Source organism: Chrysemys picta, chromosome 3 (genome assembly GCF_011386835.1).
Source record: "Chrysemys picta bellii isolate R12L10 chromosome 3, ASM1138683v2, whole genome shotgun sequence".
NCBI classification, from domain to species: domain Eukaryota; kingdom Metazoa; phylum Chordata; order Testudines; family Emydidae; genus Chrysemys; species Chrysemys picta.
In genome coordinates, this window is record NC_088793.1 from 60,185,519 (window position 1) to 60,210,978 (window position 25,460).

Sequence of the window (25,460 nt, forward strand, 5' to 3'; positions counted from 1 at the left end):
GGTGCGCATCAGAGAAGCTTTGAAAACCAGTTTTGTGACTGGCCAGGCTACGGTGTGAAACTTCTGTTTGTTTCTCCTTGATGAACCCTCCGCCCCCCCCACCCCCCTCCCCGGTTCACTCTACTTCCCTGTAAACCAACCACCCCACCCTCCCCTCCCCCCTTCGAGCACCACTTGCAGAGGCAATAAAGTCATTGTTACTTCTCATTCATGCATTCTTTATTAATTCATCACACAACTAGGGGGATAATTGCCAAGGTAGCCCGGGATGGGTGTGGGAGGAGGGAAGGAAAAGGACACACTGCAGTTTAAAACTTTAAAACTTTAACACTTATTGAAGGCCAGCCTTCAGATGCTCGGGCAATCATCTGGGGTGGAGTGACTGGGTGGCCGGAGGCCCCCCCACCGTGTTCTTGGGCGTCTGGGTGAGGAGGCAATGGGACTTGGGGAGGAGGGCTGTTGGTTACCCAGGGGCTGTAGTGACGGTCTCTGCTCCTGCTGCCTTTCCTGCAGCTCAACCATACGTGGAGCATATCAGTTTGATGCTCCAGCAGCCGGAGCATCGACTCTTGCCTTCTGTCTGCAAGCTGATGCCACCTATCATCTTCAGCCCGCCACTTGCTCTGTTTAGCACGCGATTCATCCCGCCACCTCTCCTCTCGTTCATATTGTGCTTTTTTGCACTCTGACATTGACTGCCTCCACGCATTCTGCTGTGCTCTTTCAGCGTGGGAGGACATCTGGAGCTCCGTGAACATATCATCCCGAGTCTGCCGTTTTCTCCTTCTAATCTTCTCTAGCCTCTGCAAAGGAGAAACATTTGGAGCTGGTGGAGGAGAAGGGAGAGGTGGTTAAAAAAGACACATTTTAGAGAACAATGGGTACACTCTTTCACGTTACATTTTGCTGTTCACATTAAACAGCACATGTGCTTTCGTTACAAGGTTGCATTTTTCCTCTTATATTGAGGGCCTGCTGGTTTGGTGTGAGAGATCACTCACGCAGTGCCAGGCAACAGAATTTGGATTGCAGGCAGCCGTGGTAAGCCACAGTCTTTTGGCTTTTTAACCTTCATAACATGTGGGAATGGTTTCAAACAGCAACGCCCTCATTTCCCATACTAAGGACTCATTGGGTTGGCCATTTAAAATGGGTTTGCAATGTAAAAGGAGGGGCTGGGGTTTCCGGGTTAACATGCAGCACAAACCCAGCTACCCCCCCCCCCACACCCCGAATTCTCTGGGATGATCACTTCACCCCTCCCCCCCACCGCGTGGCTAACAGTGGGGAACATTTCTGTTCAGCTGAGCAGGAACGGGCACCTCTGAATGTCCCCTTAATAAAATCACCCCATTTCAACCAGGTGACCGTGAATGATATCACTCTCCTGAGGATAACAAAGAGAGATAAGGAATGGATGTTGTCTGCATGCCAGCAAACACCGGGACCATACGCTGCCATGCTTTGTTATGCAATGATTCCAGACTACGTGCTACTGGCCTGGTGTGGTAAAGTGTCCTACCATGGCGGATGGGATAAGGCACCCCTCCCCAGAAACCTTTTGTAAAGGCTTTGGGAGTACATGAAAGAGAGCTTTCTGGAGATGTCCCTGGAGGATTTCCGCTCTATCCCCATACACGTTAACAGACTTTTCCAGTAGCTGTACTGGCCGCGATTGCCAGGGCAAATTAATCATTAATCATTAAACATGCTTGCTTTTAAACCATGTGTAATATTTACAAAGGTACACTCACCAGAGGTCCCTGGTGTGCCCTCAGGGTCTGGGAGCACACCTTGGGTGAGTTTGGGGGTTACTGGTTCCAGGTCCAGGGTGATAAACATATCCTGGCTGTTGGGGAAACCGGTTTCTCCGCTTCCTTGCTGTGAGCTATCTTCATTGTCTTCATCATCATCATCATCATCTTCCACGTACCCCGAACCCACTTCCCTGTTGCGTGTTTCTCCATTGATGGAGTCAAAGCACACGGTTGGGGTAGTGGTGGCTGCACCCCCTAGAAAGGCATGCAGCTCCGCGTAGAAGCGGCATGTTTGCGGCTCTGCCCCGGACCTTCCGTTTGCCTCTCTGGCTTTGTGATAGGCTTGCCTTAGCTCCTTAATTTTCACGCGGCACTGCTGTGCGTCCCTGTTATGGCCTCTGTCCTTCATGGCCTTTGAGACTTTTTCTAATATTTTGCCATTTTGTTTACTGCTATGGAGTTCAGCTAGCATTGATTCGTCTCCCCATATGGCGAGCAGATCCCGTACCTCCCGTTCTGTCCATGCTGGAGCTCTTTTGCGATCCTGGGACTCCATCATGGTTACCTGTGCTGATGAGCTCTGCGTGGTCACCTGTGCTCTCCACACTGGGCAAACAGGAAATGAAATTCAAAAGTTTGCGGGGCTTTTCCTGTCTACCTGGCCAGTGCATCTGAGTTGAGAGTGCTGTCCAGAGCGGTCACAATGAAGCACTGCGGGATAGCTCCCGGAGCCCAATAACATTGAATTCCGTCCACACTACCCCAAATCCGACCCGCAAAGGCCGATTTTAGCGCTAATCCCCTTGTCGGAGGTGGAGTAAAGAAACCTGTTTAAAGGGCCCTTAAAGTCGAAAGAAAGGGCTTCATTGTGTGGACGTGTCCAGGCTTAATTCGATTTAATGCTGCTAAAGTCGATCTAAACTCGTAGTGTAGACCAGGCCTCAGTCTTGAAGCCAGCTAGGTTTCATTGCAAGACTGGGTGAAAGCCCAAAGATCTACAAATATAAGCAAGCAACAAATTGATTCCCTTATGCAGCTTTTACAGTGATGAAGCTGTGCTGGCCAAATGCACAAAATACACTTTTCCAAGGATTTTCCATAAAACGTTTCCTTAATTTACTGACCCCTTTCTGGTAGTTTACAGCAGCCAAACCTAACATTATAGAAAAGAGAACTGACTGTAAAGGTGAGAGAATTACAGGGTCTGGGAGTTTCCTTTAGGTTTAGGAATTTGTTCTTGATTTTTTGCCAGTTTCCAGGTTAACCGCAAGATAAACCAATACATGTTCAAATAGCTTATGTAAAATGTCTCAGTACCAAGGGGAAAATTTTCTGACATGCTGTGAAACTCTTCTGGTTTTCTATTTTATGTCTTAATCACATATAGTAAATATTGTTAAAAGAATGATATCTGTGGGAGATCAGTTTAGAAAATAATTGCTACCAATAATAACTTGAAGCAACAGAGAGAGAGAAGATGGGTGGGAATGTCCAATAATAGAGAAAGGATATTTCTTTAGACATACACTACACAGCTATATTGCTTCATTAAAAAAAAATCCTTTGCTATTTGGTCACTAGGTGACACTATTGACTTAAATTTCAGCTACTGAAACAGATGTTATCTGGCAGAAGAGATTTTATTTCTTAATTGTTCTTCAAGGTTCACTCTTCTCTGTCATATGCACTATTGCTCTTACCATATAATCTTTGCCTGAACACTGCATTCAGACTGTCCTAGCATTTTACTCTAGTAGATTGTCCCTGCTAGATCCCTGGTGCTCTAACTAGAATTACAATAAAATAATCAGTCTGGGTTCTGTTGTGCCAAACATTGAGTCTTGGTGTTTTCTGGGGTCCAGTGATTTAATAACACTTTCTGTTGCTCTAACGCAGGAGTGGGCAAACTTTTTGGCCCGAGGGCCACATCTGGGTATGGAAATTGTATGGTGGGCATGAATGCTCATGAAATTGGGGGTTGGGATGTGGGAAGGGGTGAAGCCTCCAACTGGGGATGTGGGCTCTGGGGTGGGGCCAGAAATGAGGAGTTCAGGGTGCTGGAGGGGGCTCTAGGCTGGGGATTGGGGTGGGGGGGGTGAGGGTACCAGCTGGGGGTGCGGGCTCTCAGGTGGGGCTGGGGATGAGGGATTGGGGGTGCAGGAGGGTGCTCCAGGCTGGTACCAAGGGGTTTGGAGGACGGAAGAGGGATCAGGGCTGGGGAAGGGGCTTGGGTCCCGGGAGGGAGACAGAACTGTAGACTCCGGTCAGTGCTTACCTCAAGCAGCTCCCGGAAGCAGAGGCATGTCCCCCCTCTGGCTCCTACACAGAGGGATGGCCGGGTGGCTCTGCGCATTGCCCTGTCCGCAGGCGCTGCCCCTGCAGCTCCCATTGACCATGGTTCCCGCGCTTGGGGCAGGGGCAGCATGGGGCTGGAGCGGGCCAAGGCCCGGACCCTGTTCCCCTGTGGGAGCTCAAGGCAGGGCCACCCAGAGGATTCAGGGGGCCTGGGGCAAAGCAATTTCAGGGGCCCCTTCCATAAAAAAAAGTTTCAATACTATAGAATACTATATTCTCGTGGGGGCCCCTGTGGGGCCCGGGGCAAATTGCCTCACTTGCCCCCCCCCCGGCGGCCCTGGCTCAAGGGCCGAATTAAAACATCTGAAGGGCTGGATGTGGCCCCTGGGCCATAGTTTGGCCACCCCTGCTCTAACTAGTACCAAAAATGTTGCCCCCTGGGCTGATCCACTTATGAGTTGGAAGTACAAGACCAACACAAAATCACTTTCTCTACTCACTTTGGAGGCCGCCTATAGTAAACCGGGATGACAGAAAGCATTGGACACATGCCCAAATGATCAGAGACCTGTGCAGTGGGTCCTAACTGTAACAAAACATCTAATCAAAACTGAAAACAGGTGTGGGCCCTATTTCTGTTGCTAAAAATGGCTGTGAGGCACTAGTGTCTTGCCTCTGAGGTAGAGCTTTGTGAGATCTGCGCTGATATTTCTCAAGCCTCAGTTCCTAACAACCTCTTATGTATATTCACAAACTGCTCATTTTAGACTGATGCAGTCAGAACTGATCATGGGTGGGACTTACAAAAGTGCCTCAGTAACCGTGGGCACAATTCCACCCCATGTTTTTAGAGTCCACTAATGTTGACTCTTGGGGAAAGCTTTCAGGAGCTGTTTCAGCAGGGATTCCTTGTCTCTTCAGGCATACAGTATAACCAGTGCAGCCCTTGGCCCTAATGGAAAATCTCTCTCGCCTGATACTCTTTCACCGGGGAAAGGAGACCAAAGCCCTGAGGTAAGTGGGGAAATGGGATACCGGGAGGAAGCATGAGCAGGAGAATGCAAGAGGGGAGGACTCCTGTCTCAGACTGAGAAAGCGGGACAATCAGCGAGTTATCTTAAGTGCCTATACACAAATGCAAGAAGCCTGGGAAACAAGCAGGGAGAACTGGAAGTCCTGGCACAGTCAAGGAACTATGATGTCATTGGAATAACAGAGACTTGGGGATAACTCACATGACTGGAATACTGTCATGGATGGATATAAACTGTTCAGGAAGGACAGGCAGGGCAGAAAAAGTGGGGGAGTTGCATTGTATGTAAGAGAGGAGTATGACTGCTCAAAGCTCCGGTATGAAACTGCAGAAAAACCTGAGAGTCTCTGGATTAAGTTTAGAAGTGAGAGCAACAAGGGTGATGTCGTGGTGGGAGTCTGCTATAGACCACCAGACCAAGGGGATGAGGTGGACGAGGCTTTCTTCCGGCAACTAACAGAAGTTGCTAGATCGCAGGCCCTGGTTCTCATGGGAGACTTTAATCACCCTGATATCTGCTGGGAGAGCAATACAACGGTGTACAGACAATCCAAGAAGTTTTTGGAAAGTGTAGGGGACAATTTCCTGGTGCAAGCGCTGGAGGAACCAACTAGGTGCAGAGCTCTTCTTGACCTGCTGCTCACAAACTGGGAAGCATTAGTAGGAGAAGCAAAAGTGGATGGGAACCTGGGAGGCAGTGACCATGAGATGGTCGAGTTCAGGATCCTGACACAAAGAAGAAAGGAGAGCAGCAGAATACGGACCCTGGACTTCAGAAAAGCAGCCTTTGACTCCCTCAGGGAACTGATGGGCAGAATCCCCTGGGAGAATAACATGAAGGGGAAAGGAGTCCAGGAGAGCTGGCTGTATTTTAAAGAATTGTTATTGAGGTTACAGGAAAAAACCATCCCGATGTGTAGAAAGAACAGTAAATATGGCAGGCGACCAGCTTGGCTTAACAGTGAAATCCTTGCTGATCTTAAACGCAAAAAAGAAGCTTACAAGAAGTGGAAGATTGGACAAATGACCGGGGAGGAGTCTTCATGAACAAGGTCAGCTCCCAGATTTCTGCACTGGGCAGCACAGTATGGGGAGAAGGTGACCAGCCCTCTGTGGAGAAAGAAGTGGTTCGGGACTATTTAGAAAAACTGGACGTGCACAAGTCCATGGGGCCGGATGCGCTGCATCCGAGGGTGCTAAAGGAGTTGGCAGATGTGATTGCAGAGCCATTGGCCATTATCTTTGAAAACTCACGGCGATCAGGGGAGGTCCCGGATGACTGGAAAAAGGCTAATGTAGTGCCCATCTTTAAAAAAGGGAAGTACAGGCCAGTCAGCCTCACCTCAATCCCTGGAAAAATCATGGAGCTGGTCCTCAAGGAATCAATTCTGAAGCACTTAGAGGAGAGGAAAGTGATCAGGAACAGTCAACATGGATTCACCAAAGGGCAAGTCATGCCTGACTAACCTAATTGCCTTCTATGAGGACATAACTGGCTCTGTGGATGAGGGGAAAGCAGTGGATGTGTTATTCCTTGACTTTAGCAAAGCTTTTGATACGGTCTCCCACAGTATTCTTGCCGCCAAGTTAAAGAAGTATGGGCTGGATGAATGGACTATAAGGTGAATAGAAAGTTGGCTAGATCATCGGGCTCAACGGGTAGTGATCAGCGGCTCCATGTCTAGTTGGCAGCCAGTTTCAAGTGGAGTGCCCCAAGGGTCGGTCCTGGGGCTGGTTTTGTTCAATATCTTCATTAATGATCTGGAGGATGGCGTGGACTGCACTCTCAGCAAGTTTGCAGATGACACTAAACTGGAGGAGTGGTAGATAAACTGGAGGGTAGGGATAGGATACAGAGGGACCTAGACAAATTAGAGGATTGGGTCAAAAGAAACCTGATGAGGTTTGTCAACAAGGACAAATGCAGAGTCCTGCACTTAAGACGGAAGAATCCCATTCACTGTTACAGACTAGGGACCGAATGGCTAGGTAGCAGTTCTGCAGAAAAGGACCTAGGGGTCACAGTGGACGAGAAGCTGGATATGAGTCAACAGTGTGCTCTTGTTGCCAAGAAGGCTAATGGCATTTTGGGCTGTATAAGTAGGGGCATTGCTAGCAGATCGAGGAATGTGATCGTTCCCCTTTATTCGACATGGATGAGGCCTCATCAGGATTACTGTGTCCAGTTTTGGGTCCCACACTACAAGAAGGATGTGGAAAAATTGGAAAGAGTCCAGCGGAGGGCAACAAAAATGATTAGGGGGCTGGAGCACATGACTTATGAGGAGAGGCTGAGGGAACTGGGATTGTTTAGTCTGCAGAAGAGAAGAACGAGGGGGGATTTGATAGCTGCTTTCAACTACCTGAAAGGGGGTTCCAAAGAGGATGGAGCTAGACTGTTCTCAATGGTATCTGATGACAGAACAAGGAGTAATGGTCTCAAGTTGCAGTGGGGGAGGTTTAGGTTGGATATTAGGAAAAACTTTTTCACTAGGAGGGTGGTGAAGCACTGGAATGGGTTACCTAGGGAGGTGGTGGAATCTCCTTCCTTAGAGGTTTTTAAGGTCAGGCTTGACAAAGCCCTGGCTGGGATGATTTAGTTGGGAATTGGTCCTACTTTGAGCAGGGGGTTGGACTAGATGACGTCCTGAGGTCCCTTCCAACCCTGATATTCTATGATTCTATGTTATTTTGATGTTATAAAGGCTTGTAGGCTAAATCCCCAGCTGCAGGAGATCCTCAATGGAATTTCATAGATTTCATTTCATACAGCTAGGGCCAGAAGGGACCATTTAGATCATCTAGTCTGACCTTAAGTTAAGGCAACTGAATTTACAACAGCTGAAGATCTGGCTCTGTGACTGTTCCCATACACATTGCTGCTAGTCTGAAGCCCTTAAAATGATCTTTATGAGGACTGGAAGTTGTTTCCAGCCCTGATGTTCATGTAATTTATAGGACTGGGGAGAGGAGCTCAGTTATATTTTATATTTCAATGTATATTTTCAGTTGCAGTTTTTTTCTGCTGATCTGCCAGTTTGTTGGTTAGAGGCAAGTATTTATTCAGGATTTGTATGGGATAGACATTTATACATGTACATTATGCTCTGGATTTATGTATTTTAACAATGTGTCAGAATGGAAACTATATAACAGTAAATAAGTGACTTAAATAATTGGGATTTACAAGAAATTGAGTGTAAATGATTTAGACATAGAATATCAGGGTTGGAAGGGACCTCAGGAGGTCATCTAGTCCAATCTGCTGCTCAAGGTAGGACTAATCCCCAGACAGATTTTGCCTTAGATCCCTAAATGGCTCCCTCAAGGATTGAACTGACAACCCTGGATTTAGCAGGCTAATGCTCAATCCCCTGAGCTATGCCTCCCCCCCCCCCATTGGCTGATGTTGCTTTTATGCACCCACAAAGCAAAACAGAGCAGTGATGGGACTAACCTTTAAATCAGATGCAGATATTAGGGCCATTTTTCTGACTGTCTTCAGTTATATATATATGGTCTTTATATCCTGATCCTGAAGAGGTGAATCAGGTGGAGGTTGATTCTCCTTTATTACGTCCCGGCTACTCAGAACACTTTAGAATTTGTGACAGTTGAATGTCCATTAAGTTCCTTGTATGTGCATGTAACCATTAACCTAGGCTTGGACTCTTCATTTAAACTTCACTCCTTTTCAACAAAAATATTAGCGTGACTAAGCAATCACAGTCCCCCTAAATTTGTCTAGCTGCATGATTCTAAATACGAACATTACAGAAGGGTTTGCTTATCCAAGAGGAAAAGTAGAAATTGCATCCCAGAAAAGGAAAAGCTCTTTCATTCAGAGGCTATCAATAACATTTTGCATTATCAGACACTGAAGAATGCTTAGGCTTGGACTGCTACTCAGAATGTGATCGAATCAGCCTTAAACAACAAACTGGACAACTGCCCTGAGAAATCATTGACTTTTTTAGGATTGGAATTTTGAACTCACAAGAGCAGCGTGGTCAAGTGAAGGCTGAACACCAAATACCGCACAACAGCAGGGTGTTTATCCCTCAGCTATACTTTACTCTTAATATGGAAGTCAGGTTTGCTTCGATTTGCACTTTTTTCTGCAGACTTGCTACATCAATCAGCCTTCTGGCAAACTGCCATTGCGGTTACTTCATTTGGCCAATATCTGAATGTCCCTAGTCCTCTGATTACTACAGAAGGGTTGTGACAGCTATATCACACATTTTGGGAAAAGGCAATGCGGTGAAATCGAAGAAGAAATGTTCATGGCTTTCAAAAAATATATACATCTTTCAATGCTTCCACCTAGTTCCAGCTATGGAACGAAATAGAAAGGTGCTGAATCAGAGAATTCCTCTCTGGGCAAATTTGTCACACGAAGTAAGGAGGCTGATATATCTAGTAAAATGTCCGGATTAATGAGTCTGACAAATGCTAATCCCTATTTTAACTGAATTTGTTGTTTCTTATTGCCATTTATTTTTCAAAGAAAAATCATTCATTATCAGTGACTCTCCTGGCGTCTGCAAAAATGTTCTGCTGTTTTATCTAAATTACCAGAGATGAAGGGAAACATTTAAAAATTGCACATTTACTGAAAATCCTTTGAATTATTCACCTTTATAATACAAACAGCATGTATTTTCTATTTGACATGAAGTATAGTCCTGTCTTACATGATATCTAAAACACAATGAATTTACAAAACAGAAGCTTTTTTTGATACAAAATATTTTAAAGCGAATTGACACAGCCTATGACAATCATGCAAGACATTTTGTCCTTCCCCTCTATTTCCTAGGTAAAAATGTTTTTCAAGATGAAGAATTGTTGACATTTTAAGGCCTGATCTTGCACCATTAAAGTTAATGGGAACTTTTCCATTGACTCCACTGGGCACACAGTCAGACTGTTAGCCATTTTATTATAAAATGCTATCCAAATACTGGGGGTCCCATTAAAATCTTGATATTTATTACCTGATGTAGCTAAATTAACCACATTATTAATAGTATTCTCCATTTTAAGTATAGTTTATGCTGCACACACCACAGTGCAGCAGAAGATTTTAATAACATTGACTGTATAAGGTTACTTCACAGACCTTATGTTAGTCTTCTTGCATTAACTGTAATAATTATAGGCATTTTTTCTAAGCTATGGAATATATTTCAGAACTGTGCAGTGGCTTAGATCATGTCACTGATGCAGGGGAATCCAGGCCAGGGTAGGGATGGTTGAGTAATGTAAAAAATTGAATCACAAATATATTAATGAAAAAACATCTCAGACTTGATTCACTGATGTTCATGAAGTCAGAGTTTTCCAAATTTGCAAATATTTGAACGGCCACTGATACTGATTAAGGTTTTGCAGGTTTCTATTGGAAATGCATTATCCATTGTATGCCATTTGTAATTTGTTATTTTATTTTTAAAGAGTTTCAGTAAACCAGTTAAAAACAAGAAAATGACAAACTTCTAACTCAAAGACTGAATATCAATATAGTATACTACACAATGACTTGCAGACTGCCAGTTGTTCAGTTGTCTTATTTATTCAGTATTTTCAAATACCCAATATGGTATATTTGCAAAGCCAGGGACTGGTTCACAAATGACTGGTTGGACTCAAAATCTCACAGTTTCCCTGAATTTCATTCAGCTAGGACTACCTTAGATTTCTTGCTTTCTAGACTAGTGCATCTACTCCAGGGATATGAGCAAAAGCTTTTCACCTCCGCTGCTTTATCTTTAGCTTACGAGAAACCGTCTTCAATGGATGAAGTTTTTGGGACAAGGTAGAAGAATTAAAGGATAGGATGGTGTTTAGCACTAATTTTTATTTTCTCTTTCATTTGACAATCTTAAAGAACTATACAAACATTAATTATGTCTGTCAATACATATGTGAAGGAGGTAACAGCTTACTCCCATTTTAAAGATGGGGAAATAAGCACAATAAGTGTCTTGCCTAACGTCACAAAGCAAGCTAAGCTCAGATCCCAGAATCCCGGATTTCCACTTCCCTGCTCAATCCACTAGACTATGCTGCCTTCCCATTTGTGTGTTATTTAGGAAAAGATGGATATATTGGACACTTGCAAACTGGGTACTATCACAAAAAAAAATCATAGATCAGTAAGCAATTAAGATCTTGGACTTAGAGTAAGTCAATCCATAGTTATAATAGCTTACTGTTTCACTATATGCTGTATAACTTTACTGTTTACTTGTGTGAAGAGGCCTTCTATATTATTAAGTGCTTAGTAATCTCTCCAACCCATTAAAAAAAGCCAGTTTAGCAGATTTCAAAGGATAGATTTCCAATTGTAGCCCTTGTAAACAAAATCTGACACTTCCTGATTTCTGGTGTCACTATGTGCTTTACAGTGCTGGGAAACAGCAACAGATCCCCTTTCAAAGTGTGATATGGAACTACTTACATAAGATCTGTGCATACAACCATTTACTCACTTGTAACAATTTCCTTCAAGATGTTATTTACTCTCAGATGTCATTTATTCTGAGAGCACCAGTCATAATTAACTTTAATAGTACATGGCTATTTTAACAATTTAGAGTCTACATTATACACTATTCTGTGTTTAGTAGAGGTAGTGCAGATGGAAAAGACTTTTTGGGAATTAGCCCTTCTTTTAGCTGATGTCAGTGTTTGTGCTTCATTGCCTTTCTAGTTCCTCTTTCTTCTGAATGTGTAGTCTATGTGCCAGAATGCAATGAAAATGATTGTATTAATAATATTTTGTACATGACTGATAGAATCGTAGAATGTAGGGCTGGAAGTGACTTTGAGAGGTCATCTGGATTGTCCCCCCATGCTGAGACAGGACCAAGTAAACTAGACCATATCTGACAGGTGTTTGTTCAACCTGTTCTTAAAAACCTCCAATTCCACAATCTCCTTTGGTAACATATTCGATGCATAACTATTCTTATAATTAGAAAGTTTTCCTAATATCTAACCCAAATCTCCCTCCATTAAGCCCATTGCTTCTTGTTCTACCTTCAGTGAGCATGAAGAACAGTAGATCATCATCCTCTTTATAACAGCCCTTAGCATATTTGTAGGCTATCAGGTGCCCCATCAGTCTTCTTTTCTCAAGACTGAATGCCCAGTGTATTAAACCTTTCCTCATAGGTCAGGTTTTCTAAACCTTTTATCATTTTTTTGCTGTCCTCTGGACTCTCTGCATGTTGTCCACATCTTTCTTTATATGTGGCACCCAAAACCAGACACAGTTCTCCAGCTGAGGCCTCACCATTGCTGAGTAGAGCAGGCCAATTACCTCCTGTGTCTTGCACACGACAGTCTTATTAATATAGCTCTTATTAATATTAATCTTTTTTGCAACTCCATCACATTGTTGACTTATATTCAATTTGTGAAACACTATAACACCTAGAACCTTTTCTACAGTATTATTGCCTATTCCAATTTTGAGTTATGCATTTCATTTTTCCTTCCTAAGTATAGTACATTGGACTTGTCTTTAATAAATTTTATCTTGTTGATTTCAGAACAATTCTCAAATTTATCAAGGTCAGTCCTATCCTCCAAAGTGGCCTTTCCTAAATAGTTACAGCTCAGGACTGAATTATAGTATGCTGGGAAGATTTATTAATGCAATGTGGATAAAGTGGTTATGCCTGAATGTGAGCTTATTAGTGGATTCTTGGAGAGTTCATGTGACTTTGTTCCACTCATCTGCCATTCCATGGTTAAAAGTGAAAGTTGAGACTTTAGTAATCATTGCCATTTTTCTAGAAGAGCTGTCAGGATCACTTCAACACTGCTGATGGATATCAAGCAGGGAAAACTGTCAAATCCCAAAAGGCTCTAACCTTTGGCAATCGAGGGCAATGAGAAAGTGTAGATAGAGTTGTGGTTACCCTGTAGGACAAAAAATGTTCATCATGGTCTATGTTGATTGAACTACTAAATTGTTTGGATAATAGCACTGAATCACTACAAAGTGTTATTCTGTGGTATGCCTTATGTATGAGGATGATAGGTGATTCTGTAAGCAGAAAAGAATCACGTGTGTCAGCATGTTCCAGATTCTATGTCTGTCTGTCTGTCTCTCTCTCTCTCTCTGTTGGTTAAATGCATTCAAACACCATTCCAATCTAGGAATTCAGTGAGTCTCAGAGAGAAAGTGAGAGAGTAGGAAGGGTCAAAATGCAAATCTGTGAAGCCTGTTTTATTTACAGGACACAGTGATTTTGACCTGTAGCAGCTGTTAAAAGTCAAGTAGAAAAGAATGGCTTATCCACACATGTACAGCAAAGTACCGTAGAAAGATCAATTCACTGTTTATCAAAAGTGTTAATACCACCTATTATGACTTGTTTAAATCATCAGTGTTGAAACTGTCATTTTAGTGGGGATGGTATGAGTTAATAATTTGGTAATGGCATTGGCAGGGAGTATGGTGGCTAACAGCTTGGGCCTAGATCTTTGCTGTAGCAGAGCTTCTCTCTCAAGGCTTCAAGTATCAGGGGGTAGCTGTGTTAGTCTGTATCTACAAAAACAACAAGGAATCTGGTGGCACCTTAAAGACTAACAGATTTATTTGGGCATAAGCTTTTGTGGGTAAAAACCTCACTTCTTCTGATGCAAGGCTTCTCTCAAGGCTTGTGTTGCAGGGTTTCTGAGACTCTGGAGTGCGAAAGAGCACTGCTCAATCAGATCAGTCTCCAGGGCAGCCCCGGGGGGGGGGGGAAGCAAGTGGGGCAATTTGCCCCAGGCCCCGGGCCCCACAGGGGCCCCCATGAGACTATAGTATTCTATAGTATTGCAACTTTTTTTTATGGAAGGGGCCCCCAAAATTGCTTTGCCCCAGGCCCTCTGAATCCTCTGGGCAGCCCTGTCAGTCTCAGGGGGCTGAATGCCAAATTGTATTTACTTATGTGGGACTAAAATTTAAATTAATAATGCCTTTTTGCATCAGACCAGATTTATTAATTTGTCTGCCATAGATTTAGCTAAATTCCTCTTATTTCAGGCAGAAACTTGACTCTGCTTGCAAGAGACTTAATAGAAGTAGAAAAACCACTTTTGTCTCTTCTGTACAAAGTTCCTTATGATTAAAAACCTTTTGTTTTCATGTGAACAAGTGTTATTGATTGTCTAAATGCTGCTGATTTGATTTGTTAGTGTGGGATGCAGCTTCATTTTCAGTATTCATTGATTGACTCGAGTCTCTTGATAAAAATTGAAAGCCATGAGTGCATGATTCTGAATAGCTACAAAGAAAGTGTTCAGAAAGTGTCATCTGGTGGTTACTAGTTCTATTTATCTGACTTCAGTTGAGAACAATCTTTAGTAAATTTACTGGGTAGATGATTACAAAAATTACATTAATTTCAATATTACACTCTGCTCTCAGAGACACAATGTCTCAACGTATTCAATCATCAGTACTTGTATGATGTACCACAGTGTGTTTGATTATGGAATATTGAGTGTAGTGGCAGAACATTGGTATGAGGAAAGTTATGTCATAATATTCACTATCCAAATACAAACACAACAAGGAGTCTGGTTGCACATTAAAGACTAACAGATTTTTTTGGGCATAAGCTTTTGTGGGTAAAAAAACTTCACTTCTTCAGAAGCCATGTATCTTAAGAAGTGAGGTTTTTAACCCATGAAAGCTTATGCCCAAATAAATCTGTTAGTCTTTAAGGTGCCACCAGACTCCTTGTTGTTTTTGTGGATACAGACTAACACGGCTACCTCCTGATACTATCCAAATACAATAGCTCATACAGGACTTTTAAACAGGCATAAGCAATAATATGTTGTTATGGTACTGATTTATCACACCTGCCAGTTTTAGAGTGTTTAATAAATAATTATTTCCATTTTTACCTAATGTTGAAAAATAATAAGAGATGTTAGCAGGAGCTGAAAAGCTGCATATTAATAAATAAGAGATATGGTTGTAATAAATGCATCCTCTATTGATTATGGGTTGCTCTTTTCAATTAAAATTACACAGTGAATACTATTTTTTGCACCCTAAACAATGCTGCAGTATTTAAAAGTCAGAGCTGGCCAAAGGAAGTGAATACATTGCTGGCTATAACACTAAAAGCTACAGCTGCCTAAAGCTACGGCTGGATTGCTGTCAGCTTGAAAAGAATATTACTGCATGAACTATATGCACAGTAGCTAATTAAAACTCACATCTCAAGATAGTCAGTGCAAGATCTGCTCATTTTAGAAGACAAAACACAACACAGCATTTCATGCATTAGGAGATCCTTGTAGACATAACATGTGTGTCACGGAGTATGGGGGACTCAGGGCCCTACACCCCCGGCTTCCTGCGATTCACCATGACTCTCAGCCAGCTAGTAAAGCAGAAGGTTTATTTAGACAACAGGAATACAGTCCAAGACAGGTCGTGCAGGCACAGACAACAGGACCCCCCTCAGTTAGGTCCATCTTGGGGTCCCAGGGCGCCCCAGCCCCCTTGCGAGGTCAGAGCCCCATCTGCCTTCCAGCCATATCACCAGCCAGCTCCTGAAAACTCTCTCTTCAGCGATCCCTCCCACAGCCTTTGTTCAGTTTCCCGGGCAAAGGTGTCACCTGGCCTCTAACCCCTTCCTGGGTTCTCATGTTACATGCTCAGGTATTCTCCATTGGTCAGTCTCCCATCCCCCAATGCAGACTATCCTAGCCACACTCCCCTGTCAGCATTTAAAGACCACAGTAAGAACAGTCCCAGTTCGTCACAACATGCAAGTGAGGAAACAAATATAAAACAAAGTGAGTATCAATGAGTTAAAAGAATATTGCTAGGTCCATCTAATATTTCCCATTTCTTTGTCTCTTGTCTTATGCTCGACCCTTATTTTCTCCTGTAATTAAGAATGTAATCTTGTACCCTCTATCTAAAAAAATCTTACTTCTGTGGTTTTGTAAACTAATATTGACTTCATGATTTGTTAGGTATAGCATTAAGGTCCCAATCCAGCATAAGCACATGCTTAACTTCAAGCATGTGAGTAGCTCCACTGAAGTCAAGTACAGAAATGTTTGCTTGAATAAAGACCTGCTTAATGTGTATAACTAAGAACCATTTTGTCCATTTCCATGTGTGACAAGACCTATGTTCTTTAGCTGTTAAGTATCTTTTTCTTCATGACCCTTTGCATGTGTCTAAAAGAGTATCAATTTCAGTGTTATTTGTCTAGTTCTGTCTATTGTTCCAGGAGATCCTAAAATAGGATTCCTGCAGCAAGGGCCAGACAAACCTATTCCGAAAAAAATAAAAGACCTTTCTGAGACCTTCACACACTTAGCTTTAACTTAAACCAAACTTTAAGGTTGTGAAATGTCTCCTAGGGGCTTTTCATTTCTGATTCCTAGCCAGAGCTTGAAAAGCTAAAGATTCTATGAGAAAGAACGTTCCTGAGAGATTTCCAGTCTAATTTCACAGTTTCAAGCAATTTGGACAGTCCCAATGCATATCCAAAATTAATTGCAACTTTTGGATGCTTAAACAAACTGAACCCAACCTTTCTGAGATTTGGCCATGCCTACCAACACATCATCATTTGTAAGTTAACTACAAGGGCTCCCCGCTGCACAATATGGAAAGAAACAAAACCATAAGCAGTGAGGGTAGTAAAGAGGGGAGACGCTTAGCCAAGCATATGTGCTGCTCACTTTCTAAAAGTACTGAGGACGGATTCTCTGCTCCACTGAGGCCATTTGCTCTGTGGAAGCAGTGAAAAGTGGCATTGCACTGTCCAGAGGCAGCTGGTGGATACTTCTCCCCTGAGTAGAGGAACTCTTGCTGGTGGAAAGCTTGCAGGGACAGCGTTGCTACTTACTGTATCAACAGCTCTCCTGCTCCTGATAAGGAGAAGGAGCAGCCCTAACTCATGCTGGGGGCCTGGGGCTAGGGCAGCCCTGAATCAGTGAGCTGCAGCAAGCTGTCTGCAGGCCCTCTTTCTCTGAGCTGAGCCTGGATGGAGTGAAGAATCAAGGCCTTGATCTGTCCCAGTTAACACAAAAAAGTTTTATTCTGGGTGAATAAAAATGTGATAGCCTGAGGTAATCTTTTTAGTAGTGGCCTTAGCTGGCCAGTAGTGTAGGATGATTGTGATGAGACTCCAAGGACGGAACTGATTTCCCCTATGATATTCCCTTACATAAGACATTTATGGATTTGTTGGTTCAGACAAATGTTAGGAGCCTGTATGCTAAATGGATTAGTAGCCGGACATAGTTTGGCATGAGTTACAGTGAAGTAATAATATCTTAGGCTTTCAGATGATGTCATAACACATGGCTTGATTGGAGCAGATTAAAGGTTTTCAGAAGTCCTAAGTTGCTTTTCTGAGTTGGATACAGTTCAAGACAGCTATAAGATTCACTGCCCTTTATTAAATAGGGCTATTTACAGCTTTTTTTAAAAAAAAAAGAAGCCTGAAAAATGATAGCAGTAGGCACAAAGAAGATCAAGTGACACGTAATAGAAAAGCTCATCAGTGAGCATTCTGCTCACTGATATGAAACGGGTCACATGTGTTAAACAGAACAGTACATAAGTCACAACTTCTCCCAAATGTGGTCATAGATCTATTGTGTTTACTGGCACTTGACTTCAGTGGAGCTATGCTAATTTACACCAGCTGAGCATCTGACCTTTTGTCTTCTGTAAGAAACCAGAATGACCATTCATCTACTCCCATTCCCAATGCATGATAAAGATCCTTGGCTGGTGTACATCAGCTGTGGGCATGGACCACATTTTTTTTAAAAAAGGGCATAGGTTAAAACATTACAAAGCCAAGGAGAGTTATTAACTGTTGGGCAAAATTCCTGAGCAGTGCTCACTATGATTAAAACTTGTAGGGTGAGATTTTCAAAAGTGTTCAATCTTGCTCGATCTCTTCTACCACTAAGGTGAATGAGAATTTTACCTTAGACACATGAGAGAATATAGTGTACTTTACAAAACATAGAAAAGTCTCAAGATCTAATAGCCTTTCCCCTGTTAAATGTCAATGACAGAATAGTGAATTTGCCAACATTTGTCCTCAATAAAATAAATATAAAAGATGGGACAATACAAAGTCTTTGATTATCACCAGTTTGAGAATATGGGATTCAAAATGGCATCTGTGAATAAACCCTCTGTGGCAGAGTTGAATTTAATAACCACCCAGATAGATTTTCTCAGAGGCTATATTTTCAATCTGACATTCTGTTTCCGACAACCACAAAAATTCAAATGGAATGTTACATAATGTATTTTCCCAGAGCAGAATTATAAAATGTCTGTCATCATAAAGTCATTATTTAAATGGCTTTTTTAAAAACAGGGAGAAGATTTGATTCTCATTAAGGGCTAATTGGCTGCTAAATTTGATTTTTAAAAATGGAGTTGTTTGCGTTATAGTGTGCAATTGCTAAAAATTTGAAAACCAAATAGAATGCATTAAACTTCATTCATCTAACTTAAAACTGGTTGCTCCAAATTTTTGCATGGGTGTTCAAAAATGTACATTACATCTATGAGACCATGATTATAACTTACAGTGATTGGAATATAAGAATGGCCAGAGTGGGTCAGACCAAAGGTCCATTTAACCCAGTGTCCTGTCTTCCAACAATGGCCAATGCCAGGTGCTTCAGAAGGAATGAATAGAAAAGGGCAATTATCAAGTGATCCATCCCCTGTTATCCAGTCCCAGCTTCTGGCAGTCAGAGGTTTAGGGACACCCAGAGCATGGGGGTACATCCCTGACCACTTTGGCTAACAGTCATTGATGGATCTAACCTCCATGAACCAGCTATACATTCTGATGGTTTCATAGTGTACACATTACCAACATTTTGCCTTTTTAGTTTAATTCATTGGCTGATCCTCAGTGGAATTAAAGTCTTATAATCACCCCATGCCTCTGCATTATCGTTTGTATATATTGTTGGCCTGTGGACAGACTATCAGTTATGGAGTTTAGTTACAGTTCAACGGTATGTTTAGACTCACAAATACATTATGCTGTCTCTGCTCAGTACAAACAGAACTTTTCTCCTGCTCCTTGCAGCACAGTATGGTGTCTAGCAAAAATGACACAGCATATTTGAATGGGCTCATTGTATCTGACTGCTAAGAGCATTTCCCTACAAGATTTATTTATAGATGATAACGGACAGAGGCTGAACTGTGTAATGAAGTAGATCACTTGGCCTCTTGTAAACAATTTCCTCTTTCCTAAGAGACAACATTGAAGAATTTCTGGTTGTTATCCCAGAAACTGGCAACATTTCAGCAGCTCTGGGTAACCCCTGAAGACATGTAAAGCTACCAGCAGAGCCATAGGCAGAGCTGAAAACAGGGAGCACCCTTCACTTCTCAGCATCTTCCCACATGTTGTCATCTAACATAAATCTTTGCCATAGGCTACAAAGAAAAACTATGAATGATCCTCTTAGAAGATGCTGAGCTGAGGCCAAGTACAGATGGATCAGGACTGCCTTATGTGTAAGAAACACAAATGACTGCTTGGGGGCTTGTAATTTTGGCTCCACATGTACAAGACAACCCCAAGCTGATTTGACTTCCCTACCCAGGGAAGGGTGGTAGAGAGACATGCATCCGAAGAAGTGGGCTGTAGTCCACGAAAGCTTATGCTCTAATAAATTTGTTAGTCTCTAAGGTGCCACAAGTACTCCTGTTCTTTTTGCGGATACAGACTAACACGGCTGCTACTTTGAAAAAAGAACAAGAGACAACTCACAGCCCAATTCATACGTCTGTCAATATTCTTATTTGGGGTTCTCCAAAGTCTAAATTTAAAGAGAGGGGTACATGCCTGTTTATTTATAGAAGACAGGTAGTCCATACAGCATAGTTATATGCAGAATTCTCTTACTCTGTAGACTTTTTTCCCCCTGGACAAGCTAATTTTAACAGCATTATAGCAACACAATGAGACATTTGAAAGCCATCAGGTTCACTAAATTTCTTGCACTGAAGTTTTTTAGTTGCCTTCAAACCCAAATATTTCATAAAGGTTGCTCTGCTTAAAATGAGCTATTTTGCAGTTCCCCTATCTTTCCATCTCACTCATTTAGAAAGACTGACAAGAAGCTTTGGCCCCAAGTTTGAATTTCCCTCCATCTAATTTCTTATAGATATTAATGATTTCACACATATGTTTCTCTCTCAGATCAGTCACTGAAGCAGTGGTTGGTTGGAGAGAGGAAATGTGATTTTTAAATGACTCACTGAGGGAATGAAAAAAGACCTAGTGTGTCCAACCTGACCAGTCTCTTTAAAAGGGCTTTTTGAGGCACCAGCCCCATTCCCACTTTTGGTGACTGTCACCTTCTCTGTCTCATGTACCAGTGCTGGAAGGTGCAACTTTTGACCTCACTGGGAATTGAGAGTGATCAGCACTACATGTTTTGCCAGTATAACTCTGATAAACACCAATGATACCGATTAGCTCAGAAAGCATTGAGAGGCTCCTTTATGAAAGAGATAAACAGTTGACTGTCTTTCGTTCTCATTAATCGAAATCTATGACCTTAGTGCTTTGAAACAGCATCAAAAGATATTTATACCAATTGTGGTTCATCATTGCTACATCAGTTATTACTCATGGGAAAAATGTCTGCATATGTTGACATGAAAGTCATCTCTACTATAATTTAAATTTCTGAATAGGAATGTAACCCTATGATACAAGCAGCAATGATTGTGATTACTGTGTAGTTATAAGAATTGGTTGTTTCTCATCATAGTATACTTTTCTGTGGTAATTTCCACAAAGTAAGCATAACTATAGCTTGTAATTTGACAAATTACTTATTCAGTCCATTATGGCCCTGGAAATCATGAACACATTACACGGGCAAGCCTTCATATGTGTGTCTTTCCAACAGGTCTTTGTTTGATAAACTGAGGGAAAGTCATGTTGACCACTGATTTTATTTTTAAAAGGACAGTGCCACCATTTTTCTTAGCTTATCAGCTTGAATGGCTTTAAGGTAAGACACTTCTCAGCAATTGAAAACAGGCCACTTGTTACTTTGTCAAAAATTATATCAATTTTCATCCAATTGGCCACTTCCAACAGAATTAAAATTCTGACTGTAGCTACAGGATCAAATTTCACCCAGTTTCATAAGTATAAATTCAGAGTAGCTCCAAATCCAGTTCTTTTCAAACATATGAGAAATGCCTCTTGCCTTTTAAACTGAAAGATTATTGGACTAAGCAAGAAAAGTCCAGTTTACCTGTAGGTAAGATTTAAATTCACAGATAATATATAATAATAATAATTAATATGCACATAATTTTGCCATTGAAGAGAAAAATGCAGAAAGGGAATCACATGACAAATTCCAGTTACATGGTTTAATGCAGTTCTGGAAGGTGCTCAGATACTAAGCATGGTATAAGAATTTGAATAAAACAGAACAGAGACAAACAAGAAACCTAGTTTTCTAACTTGTAGAATCACTCGAATTGTGTTCTCATAAACTCTGTTGTAAATCCAGAATAACTCCATTGAATTCAGTGCAGTTATTCTGGTTTTATAGTGCATAACTGAGTGCAGAACCTGGCATTTTAATTCCAAAATAAATAGAGACAAATCCGTAATACAACTTTTCCCCTACAATTTTTTCATTTTTATTTTTTTGTAAATTAGATTGGGAAAATCAGCTCTTCTCCATAAATTCTTACTGAGTCTAAATAAGTTATTTTTAAGACACTGGCAAGCACTGTTTCTGTGACAATAGATGTTTTCCCCTTCTGTTTGTCTGACTTTTGTAACCTCACCTAGTTTCTGTCTCCTGCCCTATAGCCTCCCACTTACTAACTCCAAGATATGTAGCTGCCCATATGGTCTTTTTCTCCTTCCATCCATTGTTTCTCTAATATTATTTTGAGAGCTGGTTAGGAATTTTTTTGTCAAAACTTTTGTTTTCTTTGGAAATGCTTATTCATTAAAATTGTTTGTATTCCTCAATAAAAAAATATTTGAAAAAAAGTTTTGCAATTGTCAAAATTTTTTTTTTACATTTAAAAAATGCAAAATTCTGGCTTCCAGTTCAAAATGACTTTTTATTTAGAAATATAAGCTAATTATAGTAAAACATAATTAATTAAAATGGTTGAAATTGAAATGCAATATTTCAAAATTATTGAAACAAAAGGTTTTGACTGACCCAAACCAATATTTCTGGAGTTTTGGTTCATGAAATTTTAACTTTTTGTCCCAATTCGGGACAGGGCTTTTTATTTATATGTCAAATATCTTCATGAAATAGGCAAATTGTTTCCTTCCCAGCACTAGGCATTCTTCCCTTTCTTTCTGCCCTAAGTACTCCAGTATAGTATGGAATTTGGTCAATTTCACTTTCTCTGAAGTGCTCTGTTTGAGTCAGATACATTTCAAAATAACTTAGTACATCTCCACAACAGGTTTTTTAAAAGTAGAAAAGGCAACACAAGTTCAGCTCTACGTAACCCACTGGTCAGTGTGTAATGCCTTCTCCTCTGTGCTCAGTCCTCAGAGGCTATCAATTTTCTATGACTCTTTAGCTCAAGCTGTGGTAATTCATGCTTTTAGCTCTGGAGGTACCCAGTTCAATCTCCAGTGTGTTAACAAGGCGGCAACTGAGTCACATAGAGTGTGTTATCAGAATTTCTAGAATAGAGTTCACCATTGGCCCTGACTATTTAAGCATCACAAGAGCTTAAAAGCTTAGTTAAAGATAAAACAATAAGTTTCAAAACAATCTGTCAAATTTCTCAGTGAGGCTTAAGGAAAGAGATCTATTATTTTATTTCAAGTAAAAGCCTAAAATGTTGAAGAAATGACTTTTTTAATGAAAGGGCCTTTTCCTGTATGATAGAGTATGATGATTTGAAAGATCTGAATGATCTGAATTCATGAATTTAGCTGGCATCTGAAAAACTACAGGGACTATGGGCCAGATCTTAAGTCAATGGAAAGACCCTCATTGATTTCAATGGGCTTAGATCAGGCCCTATATACTTTGTGATTTCCTCTGAATTCTAACTTGAATTTATTTGGATATAGTTCAGTTTTGGAACTCGCTAGCAGCAAACTGGGAGAAAAATATCTAAACAAAAGTTTTTCTGTCTTTTTAATAAGTGTTTCTCTGGAATATGATTTAATAGCATTCTGTCTGTTACTCTGCTTCATACCATAATCACCCATCCAGATCTTAATAACTAGTTTACATCTAGTTGAGAGACTATAGCTGAGTAATCCAAAACTAAAATGAAAGTTATCAAGATTAAGATAAACAAGCTGAAGGCAATCTGGCAATATGATAAAGAACTGAATTAATTGTATGGAATGACCAAGCAGATGAAAGGGGAAACCCAAATAAGGGTGAACACAGATGAAAGCTATAAGAAATGACATTCTTGTTCATTCTGTTGTCAGAATGACCATTAATTGTAGCTTGGGTATCTTTTGGTTAATGGGTTCCTGCAAACACACTAAATAAATGTTTGTAACTGATCAACCTTAAAAGTGATGATTGAATAATGGGTTTCTTCTTGGCCTAGGATAATTTATCAGTGAGAATGCAGGTAAAGCCACTGAATAATCTTGATTGTTACTAGAAACCATCTTGGAAAAGCTCGGTTGAAGGCGCCTTTGACAACAGAAGTCTGCCATGAGCTTCATATCATCATTCAAGGCCTTGTTAATTCCTGAGAAGGACTGAGCTTGGTAGCTGCACCGATGTCATTGGCACAGATAAACTTGCATGAGAGTGTAGCTGGCAGGCTGTTGATGTACATATTGAACAGTAATCAGTGAAAGAACTGAGTCTTGAGGAAGGCCATAGATCTGACACTTCTGAGAGCTATACCAGTTGCCTATGAGTACGCTAAACTGCCTGTTTTGGAGAAAGAGCTCTACTACTTTGACCACCCAACATGGGGCAACTCGAGAAAGTTTAAACAAAAGGCCTCTGTGCCAAACTGTGTCATACACGGTGGTCAAATCCAAGAAGACAGCTCCAATCTTTAGATTTTGTTGACAACTGCTGGTCAAGATCCATGAGAATAGCGAGCTGCTTTTGTATGCAGACCTCTTCAACCACCCACCAGCTCGCCTGTCTTCTAGAAGCCCTTTATGGTCATTTGTGCCACCACAGGAAATGATGGTGGAATCTTCTTGGTACAACGAGACGTCAGCGACGACAGTCATTAATCACTCTCTCACTACTGACCCAACCATCAGTCCACAAGGTTTTGATTTGCCAAGGCTCCTGTGGTCAATTGTTTTGAACAGGACAGGGCAACTGTGTGGCCAATCTCTTTAAATGGGGTTTTTCTAATGACCCACAATGCAGCTTTGGTCACCTTCAGACTATGTTGCATATCATTGTCGAGTGCCCACTGACTTATTTAGAAAGCAGGCTATTGACTGCCCACCTGGCTGATGATGATGTCATCAAATGGCTGGGCACCCTGAGTATATGCTGATATATATTGTTACTAGGGGAATAATTGAATACATTCAGATCAGACAAAAAACTGGAGTCTGAGATTTAGGGCTGGTCCACACTAACCCCCTACTTCGAACTAAGATACGCAACTTCAGCTACGTTATTCACGTAGCTGAAGTCGAACTATCTTAGTTCGAACTTACTGCGGGTCCACACGCGGCAGGCAGGCTCCCCCGTCGACTCCGTGTACTCCTCTCGTAGGAGTACCGGTGTCGACGGCGAGCACTTCCGGGATCGATTTATCGTGTTTAGACAAGAAGTGATAAATCGATCCCAGAAGATCGATTGCTTACCGCCAGACCCAGAGGTAAGTATAGACATACCCTTACTTGCGCCTGCCATACAGTTGAAGAGTGTCCTACTGAAGTCAAGTAGCAGATAGGAGAGTAGGGCTCCTCTGTTCTTTCTCCTCTTAGCCCACTTGCAATCGTGAAAGTAACTGTTCCAGAAATATGAGCAGGGAGATATTGTCTCTCAGCCTGCAGCTGCAGCCTGACTACTTTCACTTCATCTGCCCCTCTCCGCCTCACACTCCTGCCAGCTGCACCTTTGTTGGAGCTGAAACTGGCCCCTATTGGACCAGAAACTGCAAATAAATTGAGAAGCCACCTATAAAAGCCTCCAGCCCCATTGAAGAACCACTCCTCCAACACCAGGATACTATATCATAGAGGCTTCATGTGTACCTCCTACATTCTTTTATCATAAACAAACTGCATCTCACCACTACTAAATTACTGATTTGCTGAACACCATTAAGACACAGCATATTTTTGCAACTAGACATGTAAATGGTTGAT

General features: G+C 41.6%; 1 protein-coding gene across 2 annotated transcripts; it reads right to left on the bottom strand.

Annotated features, from left to right (window-relative positions):
* Positions 1-201: 201 nt before the first annotated feature.
* On the bottom strand, positions 202-8,680 carry LOC135982249 (uncharacterized). 2 transcript variants are annotated; one of them, XM_065588020.1, is made up of 3 exons: positions 8,543-8,680; positions 1,755-2,363; positions 202-826 (listed from the first exon to the last, which is right to left on the bottom strand). In XM_065588020.1, the coding sequence occupies exons 2-3, from the start codon at positions 2,314-2,316 to the stop codon at positions 309-311; spliced, it is 1,080 nt and encodes a 359-aa protein (XP_065444092.1). In that variant the 5' UTR covers positions 2,317-2,363; positions 8,543-8,680; the 3' UTR covers positions 202-308. The 2 variants fall into 2 exon arrangements, with proteins under 2 accessions (XP_065444092.1, XP_065444093.1); XM_065588021.1 differs by lacking the exon at positions 8,543-8,680 and having other exon boundaries at positions 1,755-2,448.
* Positions 8,681-25,460: the final 16,780 nt, after the last annotated feature.

Coding starts and splice junctions, on each gene's coding strand:
- LOC135982249 (XM_065588020.1), bottom strand. CDS start 2,316: ATGATGGAGTCCCAGGATCGCAAAAGAGCTCCAGCATGGACAGAACGG. Junction 827..1,754: donor GGGCACACCAGGGACCTCTG/GTGAGTGTACCT, acceptor CTCCTCCACCAG/CTCCAAATGTTTCTCCTTTG.